This window comes from Amblyomma maculatum, chromosome 1 (genome assembly GCF_055883805.1).
Source record: "Amblyomma maculatum isolate TAMU_Amacu chromosome 1, ASM5588380v1, whole genome shotgun sequence".
Classification (NCBI taxonomy): domain Eukaryota; kingdom Metazoa; phylum Arthropoda; class Arachnida; order Ixodida; family Ixodidae; genus Amblyomma; species Amblyomma maculatum.
The window spans coordinates 52772569-52790920 of record NC_139344.1 but is presented as its reverse complement, the minus strand read 5'-3'; the positions used below and the strand labels follow the sequence as shown (position 1 = coordinate 52790920).

General features: G+C 43.4%; 1 protein-coding gene across 3 annotated transcripts in view; it reads left to right on the top strand.

The window, feature by feature from the left end:
• mRpS18B (mitochondrial ribosomal protein S18B) overlaps positions 1-18352 on the top strand; it is a 61561-nt gene that overhangs the window by 20875 nt on the left and 22334 nt on the right. For all 3 annotated transcript variants that reach the window (XM_084588132.1, XM_084588130.1, XM_084588131.1), the window contains 2 exons: positions 8715-8786; positions 16368-16434. In XM_084588132.1, the coding sequence (XP_084444258.1) occupies positions 8715-8786; positions 16368-16434 (139 nt within the window). The remainder of the gene's footprint in view (positions 1-8714; positions 8787-16367; positions 16435-18352) is intronic.

Here is an 18352-nt window from a genome sequence, read left to right as displayed (position 1 = left end):
AAAAAAAAAAAAAAAAAAAAGTTTTTATAGCCAAGTTTAGAGAAATTATTAAGGGTTCACCTTTAAATAAAAAAAAAATAAAAGCTTTCTAGCATTTTGTTTTAGGAGAGTCTAGGCTCTATGGAATTAACCCGAAACACACTTTTCTTTTTTTAAACTCTTAGGCTCTTGTGTGGCACATATTGAAATGACTAACTCTGAGGAAGTGAAGAGTTTTGGAAACATTGATTTTGTGCTCATCACCCTATACTGACCATCATTTTGTTGAATTCTTACTGCACCATTTCTATATGGTAGCTATCATCTACTATAAGATCTCGGTACAAGGGTCTTCAATTTTTGTTTTTGTGTGGGGGTGGTTCTTAGGACATACAGTAGAATCTTGGTGATACGAAATTCAAAGGGAGACGAAAATTTTCGTTTCACCCGAAATTTTGTATCACCGTTTTCAAGCCTTCCAACAGGTACGAAATATTTATTTTCGTTGAAAGAAATCGCGTATATCTTTCTGCTCCTTTTTTTCCGCGAGATCTGATAACAGAGAGTTTTGAAAACTGCAAAATTGGGCCGCTGTCTTCTCCCGCACAGACTCGGAGGTCACGGCGCGCCACAGAACATCGATGGCGTGCATTGTTTCTGCTGCCGTCGGCGGTGGGTCATCAACACTTTGGTCGTCGTCATCTTCGTCACTGCATGGAATGCCAGGCTGTGATGACGCTTCCTCCGCAATATCTTCAACCGTGCGGAGACTACAGGTGGCGAGGTCGTCGTCCGCGGTGACGAAATCGTCGACGCAACAGTCGACGTCAAGTTGATTCCAGACATCGATGGGAATCGGGTCTGGCACTTGCGAGGCAGTAGCCACAGCGGATTTGAAAACCCCACACTTCGCGAAACAATTGGCGATGGTCGTAGGAACGACGCGATCCCAGGCAATTGCAAGAAAATGCACAGCGTCCAGAAGAGTGATCTGGAGATTCGCGTCCTTCCTTTCAATCTTCGCGAGGAGGCGGCGCACCAACAAAGCTTTGAAATGGTGCTTAACATTCCTTATAATCCCAGCATCCAGTGGCTGCAAATGACTGGTTGCGTTCGGGGTCAGGAACACCACCTTAACACTCTGTAGTGTCATTTGTTTTGGATGGGCGGTGCACTGGTCCAGCAGCAAAACTATTTTTCTGTTGGGGCAAGACATCTTACGGGTGAGGTACGTGACGAATTCCATAAACAAAGAAGACGTCATCCATGCTTTTTTGTTCGCCTTGTAGACGCAGGGCAATCGACCGGCTGCCTTAAAGCATCGGGGCTTTTGATATTTGCCAATGACTGTCAGCGGCATCTTTTCCGATCCGTCGGCGTTGCAGCAAAACAAAACTGTGATACGTTGTTTGCTCTTTTGTCCGCCCCGGCAGGCATCGCCTTTAAAGCACAAACTTTTTTCGAGCTGAAGATTGTAAAACAGCCCTGCTTCATCTACATTAAAAACATCACGTGCCTCATATCTCGCTATGTAAGACGGCAGTGTGGTTGTCATCCAGTCTTCCACGGCGGAGGCGTCGATTTTTTTTCCTTCGCCACAAACGGTCTTGTAGGAAAGATTATGACGCACCTTGAACCGGTGAATCCATCCACCGGAGGCCTGAAAGTAGCCAATTCCAAGTGTGAGTGCGATGTCCGCTGCCTTCTCACGAAGCACTTTTCCGTCGATGTTGACGCCGGCCGCCGTGACCTCTCTGAACCACGTTAGAAGAACCTCTTCCAACTTCACATGGTGGGCAGTTTTGGCTTCTTTAGCATTCATCGCGAAGTGCTGCACATTCTGCATAATTTGGTCGCGCTGACCAACGAACGTTGACAACGTTGACAGCTGCAGGCCTAGCTCCTTGGCCATGTCAGTGCGCCTTTTCTTGGGCTCTTTGTCCACCTTATTTAAAATTTCCAATTTGTCTTTAAAGGTCAGCGCCTTTCTCTTCCGTGACATTGCAGTATGATGTACCTTTTCGCGTTGCCGAGATGATCACAAAACGGCGCGCTATCAACGCGGTGTCAGCCTCAACAAACGAGAAAACGAAGCAACGTGTAGCAACATGTTGCCGCTGCAGCGAAGACTCCGGAAAGCGGAAGAGCGTGGCCTGCGGGGCGGCGGAGAAATGTGGAGAGGGCCGCAAGGCCGTGCGCACACCAATAGCAGAAAGCAACAACGAGATAAAAAAAACAAAATGCGGGGGAGGGGAGAGAAAGAGAGAGAGCGGGAGGGGGGGGGGGGGGGGGGGCAAGATATTGCCGCCTTCTTCGCCAACTTCGCTGCTGCCGCGGGTTGCCAAGCCGATTTTTTCCCCGCTCTATTTTTTTTTTCTTTCGTGCGTGTGTGCGTGATCCGTGCTATCAGTGCTGCGCTGCTGCGCACGCTTTTCTCGCTTTGAGTGTGTGCGTGGGCCTCGACCGGTCGTGATATCGAAGTTCGTATCACCCGTAGCAAAAAGAAAAAGTGTTCGGAACATCCGATTTTTTGCCCACTGAACGCAATGCAATTCGGCCGGGGAATTTTATGAATTCGTATCACACCGAATCTCGTATCAGCCGAGTTCGTATCACCGAGATTCTACTGTATTTGTATTTAAGGAGGGGAAACACCCCGGATCAACGCTCATCTCTGCAATTGTTGAGATGAATATGTAGCAGGTGGCTGTTGAAATCATATATCAGCAGTTATTTGTTGAGTGTAGTTTGGTAATAAAGTCTTTACTTCAAAGCCAGTTATCCAAGGATGTGAATTTTTGCAGTTAATGACTAGTTTTCTTGGGAACCACAAGTGCTAGAAGCATAATTTGCACCCCATTGCCTAACAAACACAAAGGAGAGTTTACTTAACCAAAATTATTGAAATTGATGCGGATAAATTTTTAGCACAAGATGTTTATTGCCCAGTTCACCTGGCTGCTGCAAAATTAGCTCGTAGTTCAGAACGGAACAACAAGTTATTGTTAAACAATAATTCTAGTTCAATAAACACAGCAGGGATGGAAGTACTGCTCCATTTACTCCATTCTGCTCCATTCTGCTCCAAACTGCTTTCTCTTTTCCATCCTGCTTTAAAACATAGTATTGCTTCAAACTGCTTCAAATAGGCTGCTTCGATGTTTTGCCATGAAATTTAGTGAAACGCGTTTTTGCTGCTCGGTGGGTCATTAATGGTATTGCCTGCGAAAAATAGGATTCGATGCAATTTAATTAAATGACTGTGAGATTCACATCATGGTGGTAGCACGTCCTAGTAAAAGTGATGGCAACACGCTTGTAGCAGTGGTATCTCTCGCTGAGCCTAATACGTTTTCATAAACGAGAAGAGCATGGAGTGTAACAAAAGTTTCTTCACAAGTAAATTTCAAATGAAGTGATTGGAGGGCATTGATTGCCAAAGAAATGCTCTCTGCACGTGACATAGCATTTTTTCCCAGCTACCACAAGCCGTTGGGAAACTTGTCTGGCTGCAAAGAACTACACGAGTTGTTTTAATGGTTCTGCTGTTAAAACAAGCAGGTACTTTCACCATTGTGGGCTGTCATGCCAACGCTAGACAAAAGCGTACTTGAGCTGCTATGGAGGGGATGCCATTTAGGTGCTAATTACTAAATGTATTCCCAGGAGTTTTGGGAAGCCATAGAGGGCTTACTGCCAGCTTGTTGAAATTAAGGAAGCTCCATCGTGGTTCAAGCGATAATGTGGGCAGCTACTGTCAGAAGGCCGTCAAGTAAAGAATCTGAAGGGGGAAAAGGCTATCCTTCAGTGCCGACTACCCTCCCTGATGGCACTACTGACCAGTACCCAGAAACTATTCAGTATAGGCACATGATCGAAAAGCATATGCACAAGATAGGGAGTGGAAATGTGCTGCTCATCAATGTGAGGTGCTTGAGCACATCAGAGTGGGCTACCCTCTGAATCTGTCAAGTCATAACAGTGAAAAGCTTTTACGTAGACCTTGTGTTCAGTTAGCAAATGTGAAAGGAAGTGTTCCAGTGGCTGCTAGTCTGTTCCAAGTTTTACTCAGGTTGTGTTATTTTAAGGATCTGTGCATGTTTTGGCTGTTTGTCTTATCTTATCAGGGACCTGTTCGTAGTCAGCAAAGTATTGAAAGTTGAATAAAAGTAATCAGATTGGATTTTTGATGTCAGGAAGCAAAAATTTCTATTATTGAAAATGTTTGAACTTGTATAAATTGAAAGGAACGACGTTTGCCATTTGTGAGGATTTTTCACTTGCAACACAGAAGGCCAGGTCAAAGCTGATTGAATTCGCAAAAATGCATGATAAGAAATTCAAGCTATCAGTAGGCAAGCTGTGCATGGATTCACAAACATACATATGCGACATCACTTTATCGCTGTCATCCCTTTAGATCGGTAGCCACTATCCAGATGCGGTTTTCCCAACCATCACAAGCCTAAATCAGCTGTCGTCTCCTCATTTTTGTCTATTTCATTTGCTAAAATACAAAGTATTCTATCAAAGCGCACTCTTGTCACATCTTTTCGTGAAGATAGCTATTCTGACATTATCGTATTCACCGAAACATGGCTCCACCCCGATATCAGTGATCATGAAGCGCTGTCGCGCTCCACTTCATTCAATATATATAGGGGTGATCGACCTCAAAGGCGTGGGGGAGGCGTCCCCCTAGGAACAAGAAAAACTTTTACATCATTCGTCATTGACACTGGATCAGATTTAGAAATAATCTGGACAGCTTGCATGATTTCATCTTCTAAACTTTTAATAGGTAACTGCTATCGCGCACCAGATTCCGACAGTTGTTTTCCGAATAAACTTCGTGAAAGCATGGCGAGGGCACTTGAATTCTTCCAGGCCGATATCACTTACCTCTTTGGGGATCTTAACTTCCCACAGATTGATTGGATAAAGCTATTATCCCCTTGTAGTGCCTCAACAAATTTTATACACGTGACTTTAGGTTTTAATCTATTTCAAATAGTTACCAAGCCCACCCATGGTTTCAATAAGCTGGACCTAATCTTTACAACAGCCCCTGAAGCAATTAGTAACATAAATTTTTGGGATGGATTCAGTGACCACAATTTTCTTCAGGTGACTATTAACATTCCGCTACCGTTTTGTGGCACTGCGCGAAAGCAAATTCGTGATTACAATAGAGCTGATTACAATCCTTTCAACACAGAACTTCAGGAATTTTCAGACAAGATACTGCTCTCTGGTTTCTCTGACCGGTCTGTTAATGACAGCTGGGTGCTATTCCTTCTCTGCTAAAGAATAATCCGAAAAAATTCTGGAAGATAATAGGTCAGCGTAGCAGGAATAACGACATTTCAATACATGGCATCAATAACATTCCTTATTCTGATGTTGACTGTCCAAAAGCATTTAACTCTTTTTTTACATCAGTATTCACTACAGAAGACAGTTTTAATGTTCCCCATGTATCTGATTTTGACTACCCGTATATGGCTCCGTTTGACATTACATTAGATGGCCTAGTCCGTTTCATCACTAGCCTTGATGACTAGCCTTGAAGTGGCATTGATGAGATCAATTCCAAAATACTAAACAATTCTATTTCTGTGTCTAGTACTTTCTTACTTCATATATTTCGGCAATCATTATTAACGGGCATGCTCCCTGACGATTGGAAAATAGCAAAAGTGGTACCAGTTTACAAAAGTGGCAATAAACATTCCCACGAAAACTACCGCCCCATTTCACTAACATGCATCTGCTGCAAGATGCTTGAGCACATTATTGCGTCTAATATTTATGGCCACCTGAAATCAATTAATTTCTTCTTTTCCAATCAACATAACTTTAGGAAAGGCTTTTCCTGCGAGTCACAGCTTTTCAAATTCGCTACTGACCTTCATTCCAACATGAACTGCAACTTACAAACTGACTGCGCCTTTCTTGACTTCTCAAAAGCATTTGATTGCCTAGCACATTGTCGCCTAATATCGAAGCTTTCTGCTCTCAGCTTAGACTCTCTAACTTTGTCGTGGATTCACAATTCCTTTCTGATCGCCAGCAATTCACAGTTGCTAATAATTACTCCTCTCCTCTCTCTGATGTTACGTCGGGTGTACTGCAAGGAAGCGTCCTTGGTCCGTTACTCTTCTTAATTTATATTAACAACTTACCGAACAACATTTCATCTAAAATGTGAATATTTGCTGACGGCTGTATTATATATTGAGTAATAAAAAGTACTGGAGACCACAGTGTACTTTAGTGTGACTTGGATATCATTAACAATTGGTGTAACACAGGGCTAATGACCTTGAATGTCTCCAAGTGTAACGTAACCTCTTTCACTCAAAAGCCAGCTACTTCTCACTTTCCTTACACCATTAGTAACAACATATTTGCGCGGAAAAATGAGTATAAATACTTAGGCGTTCACTTGACACCAAATCGCTCATGGGTGAATCACATAATTACCATTTTCGCTAATGCTTCCCAGTCATTAGGCTTCCTGCGCTGCAACTTACATAGTGCTCCTTCTAATGTGCTTGATTAAGCCTATTTAACATTTGTTGGATCTCAACTAGAATACGCCTCTTCCATTTGGTCTCCCCATCAGACATACTTAGTCGATATGCTAGAATCAATCCAAAACAGGGCCAGTCGTTTCATTACACGAAATTATAGTTATCATTCAAGCGTAACACAAATAAAGCTAGAACTTTCGCTCCCTTTGTTGAGATATTGCCCTTCTATCTCTATTTCACAAATTAATCCATGCCACTCATTCACCGTTATCGCACCTGCAACGACCCTCTTATCCGTCAACCAGATCCCACACTAACTACAGTTTTACTCGCATTTATGGCAGTACTCATGCCTTTAACTTTTCTGCGCTCCCACGTGTTATACGCCTGTGGAATGACCTTCCAGACCACATCGCCTCTCAGCGCAATCGTGAAATTTTCCATGATCATCTATTCAAACATTTTATTGACAATTGCACTTGGGACATTCCCATCTGTATCGGGAAGTCATGACTTTGTTTTACTTTATTTTTCCCTGTCTTATCACATGTGGTTGCTATGTATTACTATTTTCTATTTCCCCATCTGTAAGATATGCACATGTTTTTCTGCCAGGCTACTTTTTATGTGTTTTTTATTTAATTATTTTGTTCATGTTGAGGGGGGGGGGGGGGGTCTTTTGCGTGGTTGTTATATTTACAGTGATTGCTTAATATATTTTTGTATTTAACACTGTTCATTGCTGCGGATTTTGCAGTTTTTTTTAGGCACCTTTGTATGCATATCTCTTCTGTACCCCCCTTACACAATGCCTCCCTGGAGGCCTGTAAGGTATTGTAAATAAATAAATAAATAAATAAATAAATAAATAAATAAATAAATAAATAAATAAATAAATAGAAAAATGCTCCAAAATATAATTCGAGAGTACTCCAAAGCTGCTCCAAAATGGCTTTATTAATGCTTCTTGAGCTGCTCCAGAATGCTTAAGCCTGCTTCCACCCATGATATAGCAAGTAGAGATGTATTACAATGATGCCAGAGTGGCCACTTTGCACGTAGCAGATCCTAAGGCTAATGGTCACATTTGCTAAAATACAGGGGAAGTACAGGGCTTATCCTATTCCCTTAATGTGAGAGCAATGTCAGACCATGTAACATATGGAAAAAAAATCGCCAAACCTGAGGATGGGAGTGTGAGGATATTTGGAAGTTGGAACATGTATAGTGTATCATGAAACTGGGAAATAACCCCATTAATAATGTCTGGTGGCAGGTTACGGTAGCAAGCACTCTTAAGGACCACAGTAGATGGGCAGCATTGCATCAGATAAACAGAATTTCTAAAAGAGAAGTTGAAGGCGTGAGAACAGAACTGACCATAGTGAATGCACCACCTCGCCAGGTGACATGGTGTGATATGAGAATATGAGACTCGGGAGAGTATGAAATAATTTCAGACTTATGCTTGGTCTCACAAGCTGTTTGCAGTACTGCAAAAGGCAGGGGTGCCCTGGACCCATCAGGATCATGGGCACTGTAATGGGTAATTGTTCTTGCACTTCGCACCCCAGGGCACATTAATAGGCAGTTGTGCCAATTATGGAGGGGCACAATAACCTATTGTAATGTGCATGATCCTGAATGTACCAGGGCTCCCCTGCCTTTGGCAGTGCTGCAAGCATCTTGTAAGACAAAGTATAATGGATGAGTTAACCGTGTTGTAGTAAGTACCACAAGTTCAGCATCGAATGACATTATGAAGCTACTCAGTGCATTATTTCCTTTTGAAAACGATTCTAATATAGTACTATTAGTGAAAAAACAATGCGGTTATGAGGATGAGATGAAATAGATTCCTTTGCTTCATTTACAAAGAAATGTTATTAAGCGTAGAAAGCTGGGCTAGTTGGTTTCTAGCACAATTGTGAGACAGTCTTCCAGCGCACGCAAAAACACGGACAAAGGTAGAAGAGAGACACAGGAACACACGAAGAAAGACACGTGGCGTTCGTGTGTGTGTCTCCTGTCTTAGTGTTTTTGCGTGTGCTGGAAGAATGTCTCACAATTGTGAAAGAAATGTTTACCTACTGGAACATGTGCAGCCATTTTTTATTTGATATTTATGAGATGTTTCCTACTGAAGTGTCCTTGAGTAGTTTTTGAGCTCCACGTTTGCATTTCTGTTGTCTTTTTCAGAGAAGAGGCATGATTGCTACTGGTAATCCTTGCCCTTTGTGCAGAGATGAGTACCTTGTAGTTCATCACACTGTAAGTACATGCCCAGAAATTCTTAAGTTCTTTGTTATAGTTACTACTGGTATATTTTATTTAGTGTTTCATGAAATGGGATGGTAATTTACTGATATTGATTTTGTAAAAATATTTTGCAGTTCTTTTTGCTTCCTCTTCATTTTTGATGGGGGAGCCATAGGGGAAAAATGGAAGTGAGCAGGGCTAGGCTTGTGGAATGAATGATTGGGTCAGATTCCTACTCATGGAGGAAATTTTCCTATACTGTATCATAATCTGTATTGGACCAACACTAGCCCTCTGTCTATGGGCCTAAACCAGCTCTTGAGTATTTTTTGTACAATGTGTGCATAATAAATGAAAGAAAAAAAAATAGTATATGCATTCTTTTTAATGCAACAATCAAGAAATATGACCTATTTAAGAACTAAGTTGACCAGAGCAATTGTTTTCATTTTGTGGGTAGGAATTTAAAATATCGCTGCCAGCATTTATCCTCGTTAACAAGAAAATTGGAGATGCAAATAGTGCAGCACATTAATTTGTTGTATCTGAGGTTATGGACTGCCCTGAAATGGTTTCAATCCAAGTGGGTGTGTATTAGTACAGTGAATGCTTGAATAAGGTAAATGGGCATAGCAGAGGTAGTATTTTGTATTGAATATGGAAATATAACCTTTAAGCCTGCAGGGCCCCAGTGCTGTGTGTTCCTGAGTAATGTTATAAATACTAGGCGCTTTTCAACTCAGAATGTTGGAGGTCCAGTTAAATGAAATGGGAACTTGAAGAAGGCATGGTTTAAAACGAGATGACATTATGTTTTGTTAAAAGTGTACTGAAGGAAATACTAAGCCCAGCTAGACTGAGACGTTCCTCCGTAATGCCAGATATGTAATTTTTTTACTGAGAACAAGACACTGAGAACAAGGCCAGAAAGTTGTGTAAAAGCAAAGGTTGGTAACAACTCTCAAAAACTGCTTCAAAAAGACACTGAGGACAACTTTATCCAACCTTTGTCTGTAAAAATTGATTCTCTGGCTCTTTTTGCCTATTTCAGTATTCGGGATCGTGTGCAAGCAGCATGTTTGTGGAAGCTGGCGCATCGCACTCTTAGCTTCCACTGCATAATCACAGAAAGTTCTCCTTGAGCTTAACAAACTTGAGGCCTGAGAAATGGGCGGCAATATCACTGCCCAGTGACCACTGTGGGGAGAACCCTAAAAAGCTCCACGTTTTTCAATTGGTGTGGTGTCTTCGGGATTAGATTGCAGAATTCTGTTAATACAATTTGACTTCGATGCTCAGGGATGTCGCTTCTTCCCTTCAGCTGGTTCATTGTTTTTGTGTGCAACACTGTTTTGATGAATAGGGGCAGGCAAACATACTATTGAAATATGTGGAAAAGAGTGAAGTGAGCTCTGCTTTGATACAGAAACGTGAAGTAAGGATGCTTCACATGCTGCTCAGTTTGCCTGTGTGGAGTTGCCATGTCACGAAGCGTGAATCAAATTGCATAATGAAATGGTACTGATTGGATCCCTTGTTCGTGGTAAATATTCTAAGAAGGACTGTGCATTTCGTTTTTGTTAGTCTTCTTTGATTTGCTGAAAGCTCAGGGGTATAAACGTCATAAAAACAATGTAAAACTTCCCATCCCACATAACATGATGATGTTAATTGAAGGGGGTCAAACTTATTTGCAATTTTCTTTGCAACACAATCACCTTTTCTAGTAGATAAATTGCTGGCAGTGTTCTTGAAGGCTGATATATCAGTCAAGCATAGCTTATTTTTTCATTTATGTCTTTCTTTAGTGTTTTTGTAAGTGCTGTATGATGCTGTTGGTGAACCATTGTTATATAAATAACTTATGGAAGCTTGTCTTGGAAAAGAATTTATTTATGAAGTCACAAGTATGAACTTTCCAGGGAAGATGAGTTCTAAGGGGCTAATTCTGAATATGCCATTGAATTTCATCCTTGTGCATTTATCCAACATGTTATGTAAGTTTTTCGTAAAGGTTACAGTCGAACCCGGATATATCGAACTCGAAGGGGATCGCAAAATAGTTTGATATATCGATAATTCGATATACAGGAATCTGCTTGAAACGCCACTTGCGATGGTGAAAAATGATACGGTATTTGTCGCATAGTCAACTCACTCATAATGAACCCACTCCCCATTTTTCCCCTGGAGCATTTGGGGAAAAAAAAGCGTTCGGTGGCGCGCCCCTCCATCGCACCCACCATCGCATCCACAGCTCATTTATTGGCAGCGTGCCAAGATGCTGCGCAGCGACAACGTCAGGACGTGCTTATCTTTCGACTACTTTTCATAGATCTTGTGGTGGCAGGGAGCGAACTTGGCAGAGTGATTGCATGATGGCTTGATTGTATAAGCCAGGTTTGATTTATTGCACCGCGCTTATGGTGGGGCGGGCGTAGTCCACTGCTACAAAATCATTGGCAAGAGTCATAGCTGCGAAGGCCGCTTGGAGCGACCAATGCTAAAAGCCGGTGTCATGATCGTAGCCAGCCGCATGCTTTCGTTGATTCATAGATGCAAAAATAAACGACACTTGCAAAAAAAAAAAAAAAAAAAAATCTGTCGCTTCTTAACGTCCGCAGCTGCCATAGTTTATGCTGCGCCACACGTTCAGCCCGACAAGAACAGCTCTCGCAAAAGAAAAAAAAAAGGTGCTGCTTCTTAACCTCTGCAGCCGCCATAGCATACGTTCAGCACGATGGCAAGAATAAACGACTCATAAAAAAAGAGAAAAGAATATATCTGTCGTTTTTTAGCGTCTGTGGCGCCGTAGCTTACACGCGTTCAGCACGATGACACGAGATGCTCATTGCCGCCACGCGCAGAGCGTTCAAATACACACCGGAGAAGTGTCTGCCGCGGGCCGAGCTGGCTTGTCAGCGCATGCGTAGTGCGTGCTGCTGCGAACGAACACCAGAAAAGAGAGAAGAACGGGAGAGATAAAGCTCAGCAGAAGGGTGGGCACACCCTTGCGCTTCGCTCTATCGCATTTTTCTCTTTTCCCGAACACCACAGCTGCATTGGTTCCCTCTCGTTCCTTCACACACATGACTTGCAAACGTCACATGCTAGTGCGGCACCGATCACCGCAGACACGCGCGCCTTTGGGGGAAGGGCGCGGCGCTGCCTTAGACCAGCCGTCACAGAACTGTGCCCTCTCATTCCTTCCGCGCATGGCTTGAAAACGTCACGTGGCAAATGGCCGAGGTGATGCAATCGTCTTTGGAGGAGGCTCACCGTCCAATGCGTGGTGCGGAGTTGGATATATCGAACGACCGGTGAAATTGAGTTCGATATACGACGCATTTTTCCTATACTTTTACATGGGATTTTCAAGGGGATATTCCGTGAGTTCGATATAGCCAAAATTTGAAATATCCGGGTTTGATTATCCGGGTTCTACTGTATGAAAAATATTGTTGCAGGGAACTTTCAGAAATGCATGCCATTGGTTTGGCTTGACATCTTGGAATGCAGTGGGACGAAAATAATCATCCTGCCTATCATAGAACTTGAGTTACAAGATTTTACATTGCCACCTAAAATGGGAATAAAGGTTTGCTTTCCTCTTTTTCATGTTCCCAATCTCAAAATCCTCTAACTCAATTTCTACTTTGATAGGCAGGACAATTATTTACCCTCACTACATTCCTTGGTGTCAAGACAAACCACTGGCATGCATTTTAGAAAGTTCCCTGCAAAAAGACTTCAGAAACTCTTTAAAAAAGCTTACATTGCATATTACATAAATGCGTATCACTTGTGTTACACAAAATTAAATGCCATATTTGGAATCAGATTCAAGAAATTCAATTTTTTCTGAAAATTTAGACTGTTATAGTAAATTTTTTTTAAGCATGAAATTAAATGTCATATTTGGAACCAGATTCAAGAAAATAAATTTTCCCTGAAAACTTAAACTGTGTTAAAAAATTTTTATAAGGACTATCTTCCCTGCTTTATGTTTCTATACTAATGATTTTACTATTCTAACGTAAGGCCGATTGCCAGGACATAATGTCAACACATTAAGAGCAAAGAAGATTTACATGTAAATGCCGTTGAGTTTATGGACACTGAAGGGCTGTATGAAGCCACTATTGATATTTTATGTCTGTGAGTGAAGCTTTCATTTGCAAAAAAAGTGCTGAAATTATGCAGTGTACTTTTGCCAGCCTACTGATAATTTCTTAAACTCTACTTATGAGGAACATGACATATTGTGGTCCACAGTGTCATTTCACGTGCACAGCCCTATTGCAAAAACCAGCGTCTCCCAGCGTCTTCCAGTGCGAAAACAGTAAGATTTTCGCGCTGGTTTTGCACTGGGTGTGCTGGGCACACTGGAGGTCTGCGATATTCACTGGAGCAGTGACGGGGAGAAAAACGTTGGGGTTAGCTTTTTTGATCTAGGTGTGTCGCTGGCATCCGCGATGCACTGGGAGAAGCGCTGACTGTGTGCTCGGGCCGCACTGGTCTCGGTTAGCATCCCTCTGGGGCCAACATGGCAACAGCATACTCGCAATCGACCATCGGGGCACATATGAAAAATATGGTTCCAGTAAGCGCTTTTTGCTGTGAAGTCGTTGCGCACCTGTAAGAAAACAAAGGCAGTACCTTTTTTCTAGAGTTTTCTGTGCTTGCCGGTATTGAAGCTTCGTCGCACTTTTTTCCTTGAAAGCTTGTGCTACAGCTCTGTGTTCAGCGAAAATTACGCCCACCGGTAGCTGAGCACCACTGAAGAGCCGGCGTTGGTAAATTTGCCAGCGATGTCAAGCTGCACATGTTAAAATGATTCCAGTGCACAAAATAGCATGCATAGGCATCCAGAACATTGGTTGCAAGTCTTGAGAGCAGGCAGCAAGCTCCAATGATCAAGAAGTTGTAATTGTTAGAGCGGCAGGAATGGGCCTGTAGACTCCGAAACATCAAATCCCAAACTTATAAATTTGGTCATGACATAAAATGCAAAAATGTTTCGCAGATTTCCAGCTCTCGGCGTGGCCAAGTAGTTAGCGTGGAGAGCTAGAGATTGAAGAGGGGCCGAGAGGTACTGAGTTCGAGGCCCGCTAGTTACTGCTCTTTTTTCTTTCTTTTCTATACTTTTTTTTTACTTTTTTAGGTTTTTTTAATGTACTTAAGGTGCTTCGTTACTTTTTAGCTTTTACTTTTTATCCCAGGCCTTTTTTTCTCCGGGCGACCAGTGCCGACAGTGCGGAGCATGCCAGTATGCCGCGTCCCAGTGTGCCCAGTCTCCAGCGTCATACTGGGACCATAACCAGGTGTGGCGCTGGGGCGCTGGGACCCAGTGGCACTGGTTTTTGCAATAGGGAGCTTTGATGTGATTGTACTTCCTTGCTCCAAGGTTAGGATTCCAATTGAAACCAGCTGATTTTGTACACCATTGGAAGCATGAGTTTAAAAGCAGTTTGAGTCAATTGGTTTCACATCCCATTGGTTGCAGTTGCTCTCAATGATGTCTAAAAATCGACTGTTTCCGAATGAAACCAAGCCCCACCGCAGTGGTAAGGCGCCTGACTACTGTGCCAGAGTTCCTGGGTTCGATCCCGACTGCGGCGGCTGCGTTTCGATGGAGGTGAAACTAAGTGGCGTCCGTGTGCTGTGTGATGTCAGCGCACGTGATCCCCAGGCGGTCGAAATTACTCCGTAGCCCTCCACTATGGTTCCTCTTTCTCTCTTTCCATTTTCACTCCCACCTTACTTCCTTCCCTTACAGCGTGGTTCAGGCGTCCAGAGAAGGAACATAAGCTAGATACATATGTACGAAACACACTTTTGCTCCTGCTTATATACAGTCGACGACTGATTTTTCGGGCTCTCAACGGACCACGAAAATGTACGAAAAATCGGGCAGTCCGAAAAAGCAAATGTGCACCAAGAAAAGCTCAATTTATTGCCTCTTATTCATTTGGAGGCCGGAAAAAGTCATGAATGCTTTTCTGCACCACGCTCCGCTTCCGTGCTAACAGATCCGCCTGAATTTCGCTTGCATCAGCTCAGCTTGCGTCGGCTGCGCTGCTGCAGGTGGGTCATCGTCGTCGTCGCTCTCAGACTCCACAAGCACTTGGCAAATAAATTCTACATCTGTGAAGCCCAGTGCACAGTTCCAACTCCTGGTCCATGTCTGTGAACTCTGAAAACGAGACGGCCGATGGAATTTCGACACCGACAGTGCAAAGGTCGTGAATGAGCTGCTCACTGCCTGACAGCTGCTCGACAATGCTCTCCTCGTCCAAGGCATCCGACTCGTCATTCAGCACAAATCCCGCGTGGCGTTGGCAATTGCGCAGCGTTGTGGATGCTACAGACTTCCACGCATCGGCGAGCGTGCTAAGTGCTCCCAGCAAATCGACTGAGTAGGTTTTCTCCACTGTCGAGGCACACCACAACCACCAACCACTGGATCACAACACCAACTCCGTTGAGTGCCTTCTCGCTGCTGCATTGTGCGCAAAAAAGAAAAAAATCTTTATAAAATCCGGAAACGGCTTCTTGAAGAACTGAAGCCGATTCAGTTAAATGCGAGCCACAGTAGCGACAGAACGTAGTTCATGCATCAGCACGACCACGGCTAGGCCTACTCGCTACGCTCGGCAACGCACTTGAAACGCACGACAAACACACAGAGGAGCAGGCAGTCGAAGTGATCGTGATCCCGCTAAAAGAAAAAAAAAAAGCACTCCGGCGGCGAGCAGCGACGGCAGCGACGGCAGCGACGTTGTCTCGGAAATGGAGGCTGCTAGGCAAATAATATAGCCTCGATCCAGCGTCAGTTTAGTTGAGGAGCGGCACGCAATGCCGGTACCGGTTTCGAGGCTATCGAAGGAAAAAGTAAACAAACAAGATAGCGGCGACACTGCTCAAAATGTGTGGCAGTTGGCCCTGCTGATGCTTGGAATGTCCGAAAAATCGAATAGCCCTCCTTAGAGTGTCCGAAATTTTGAGCAGCGTAATACATTGACTTTATAAGGTATGTCCTGGGGCCGGGAAAAAGTCCGAATAATCAAGCATGTCCGAAAAATTGGGTGTCCGAAAAATCTGTCGTCGACTGTACTGCACTTTTGGGACCCTCTCGCTCGAGCAGTGGCGCTTGTTCATTGTACAAATTTATTTCATTTAATTATGCCAGAAACAATATATTTTTACTAATAAAGTCATTAATTCGCAGTTTTGTGTTGATAGAGAGCTATGTGCAGGTGTAAAGATAAGTGTATATTTGGAATCATTACAGCATCCAATTACAGAACCAAATAATAAATTTGTCTTGTTGGATTATTCAGCTGGTTTTTCACATTCTAATGGATTCCCAAATTCCAATTGCTGTCATCTCTCCCATTTGCAAAAAGGCATGACAGCAATTGACATTTTAGCATCAATTGAAATAGACAAATGGAATTTTCAAAACAAGTTAGTTAACCCTTGGCAACAGCCAATTCGATCCAGCTGGGACCAATTGAGATTCTCACTTGCCCCAGTGTAGGGGGCAGTTCTTATCATATTTGCCCCCATTTTTTTTTCTCTCTCTTCCAGAACACCAAATTGCTGGCTCAGTTTATTTCTCCATACACAGGACAAACACTTAAGCCAGACAAAACAGGTGAGTGACTTGCTGGTGGTGGCTTGGGTCAAGGGGACTGGGAACAAACAGTGCAGTTGCAGTCACATATAGCTAAACCTCTATATAACGAGCCTCCATGTAGCGAATTCCTCGATATTATGAAGTTTTTAATTCTTCAACGCTGCGCCCATTGAAGTGTGTGTATTTGAGAACTCCATGTAACGAACATGTCACGGCAGTTGACCTTGATGTAACGAACTCGTAGTGCCTACTATCTCTTAGTGCTGAATTGCTGGAAATTTGGCAGAAACCGCAAGTTTTAAAGAAGATAAAACACGAACTGACGTGAGATAAACGTCTGCGATGGTAACGAGCGATCGCAGTTGATGTAATGTGCGGCATTTCAGCGCCAACGGATGTACGTGGCAAATACAGTAGTCTCCTCTGCCTTCACATTTGGAATGTGTTGCTAAAACAGTTTATGCTTTAAAGCAGTGAAAAATAACAAAGAAAAAAAGACACGGCGAGCAGTGTGCATCCATCGCTGCCACGCGGTTGCTTACAGGCTCCCGCGCATCGCAGGAACAGCAGAGCGCGCTGCTCATGCGAGGCAGAGTTGGTTTCCTAGGGCAGCGGTGGTGGGCCAGCAGGAACATGTTTGAAGATGCAGGCGCCTCCTCACTCGGCAGTGGCATGAACACTCTCCCCCAGACTGATTCTCCTGCCACTCCCCCATTTCACGCTCACTCGTAGACACGTCGCGTGAGCCGCGGCAGTGGAGGCTGCTGCCAAAGTCGCAACGTGCTCTCAGCGCAATCTCGAAATGTTGCACCGCCTCTATAACAACTAATAATTCTGATTTACTGTTAACACTTTCCAGGTGTTTCACTTGCAATCAATTTTTAATTTGGTTTATGTTCTGCATTGTCCTCCTGAGTATTGACATGAAAACTGCATATAACGAAAACCTGAATGTAACGAAAAATTGCTGACATTTTATCATTTCGTTATAACCAGGTTTAACTCTATTTTATTGCATAAACTTCACTGAAAATTGTGCAGTTTTTACTAATGTGATTCACTCTCAGATAGCAGCAGTTAAACGAGATTATCATGTGCGTAAGCATGTAAGAAGCAGCATGTGCAGGTTTGAATGGCACTCGGTGTTCATCCTTGTGGGAAAAAAAAGAAAATATTATGCATAATCGCCCATGAAATTCTTGAAGCTAACACTTTACATTACAGCGAAAGCTCATTGATTTGAACCTCAATAATTCAAATTTTAAGATAATTCGAAGTACACTACTTAGGTAGGGGTAACATTAAGAGATAGGAAGCGTGCAGAGTGGGTCAAAGAAATAACTCAAGTTACCGACATTCTAGCGGAAATTAAGAAGAAGAAATGGACATGGGCAGGACATGTAGTGCGAAGAGAGGATAACCGATGGTCGCTGAGGGTAACAAACTGGATTCCAAGGGAAGGAAAGCGTAGCAGGGGGCGGCAGAAAGTTAGGTGGGCGGATGAGATTAAGAAGTTCGCAGGGGTCAAGTGGATGCAGCTAGCACAAAACCGGGTTAAGTGGAGAAATATGGGAGAGGCCTTCGCCCTGCAGTGGGTATAATCAGGCTGATGATGATGATGATGATGATGACACTACTTAGTCCGGCCAAGCCCCATAGAGATCAGTGTATAAAAAAGCCCGTTAATTTAAACACACGTTGGTTCCGCTACGGACAATTTGAACTATGCGCCGCCACATCTGGGCGGCTTGGCACTTAAGCACATGGCCAAAAAAAGAATACCTCTGCGAAAGAGTGATAGAACCAGGAGTGGGTAAAAGGCGCCATGACCGGCGCGGCGGCCGGCAGCGCCGTAAGGTAGGGGTTGGCGGCCACAGTGGCTCTTTAGCAGTGGCAGCTGCCTACTCTCTTTTCTGCGCAACCTCCAAAACTCGCC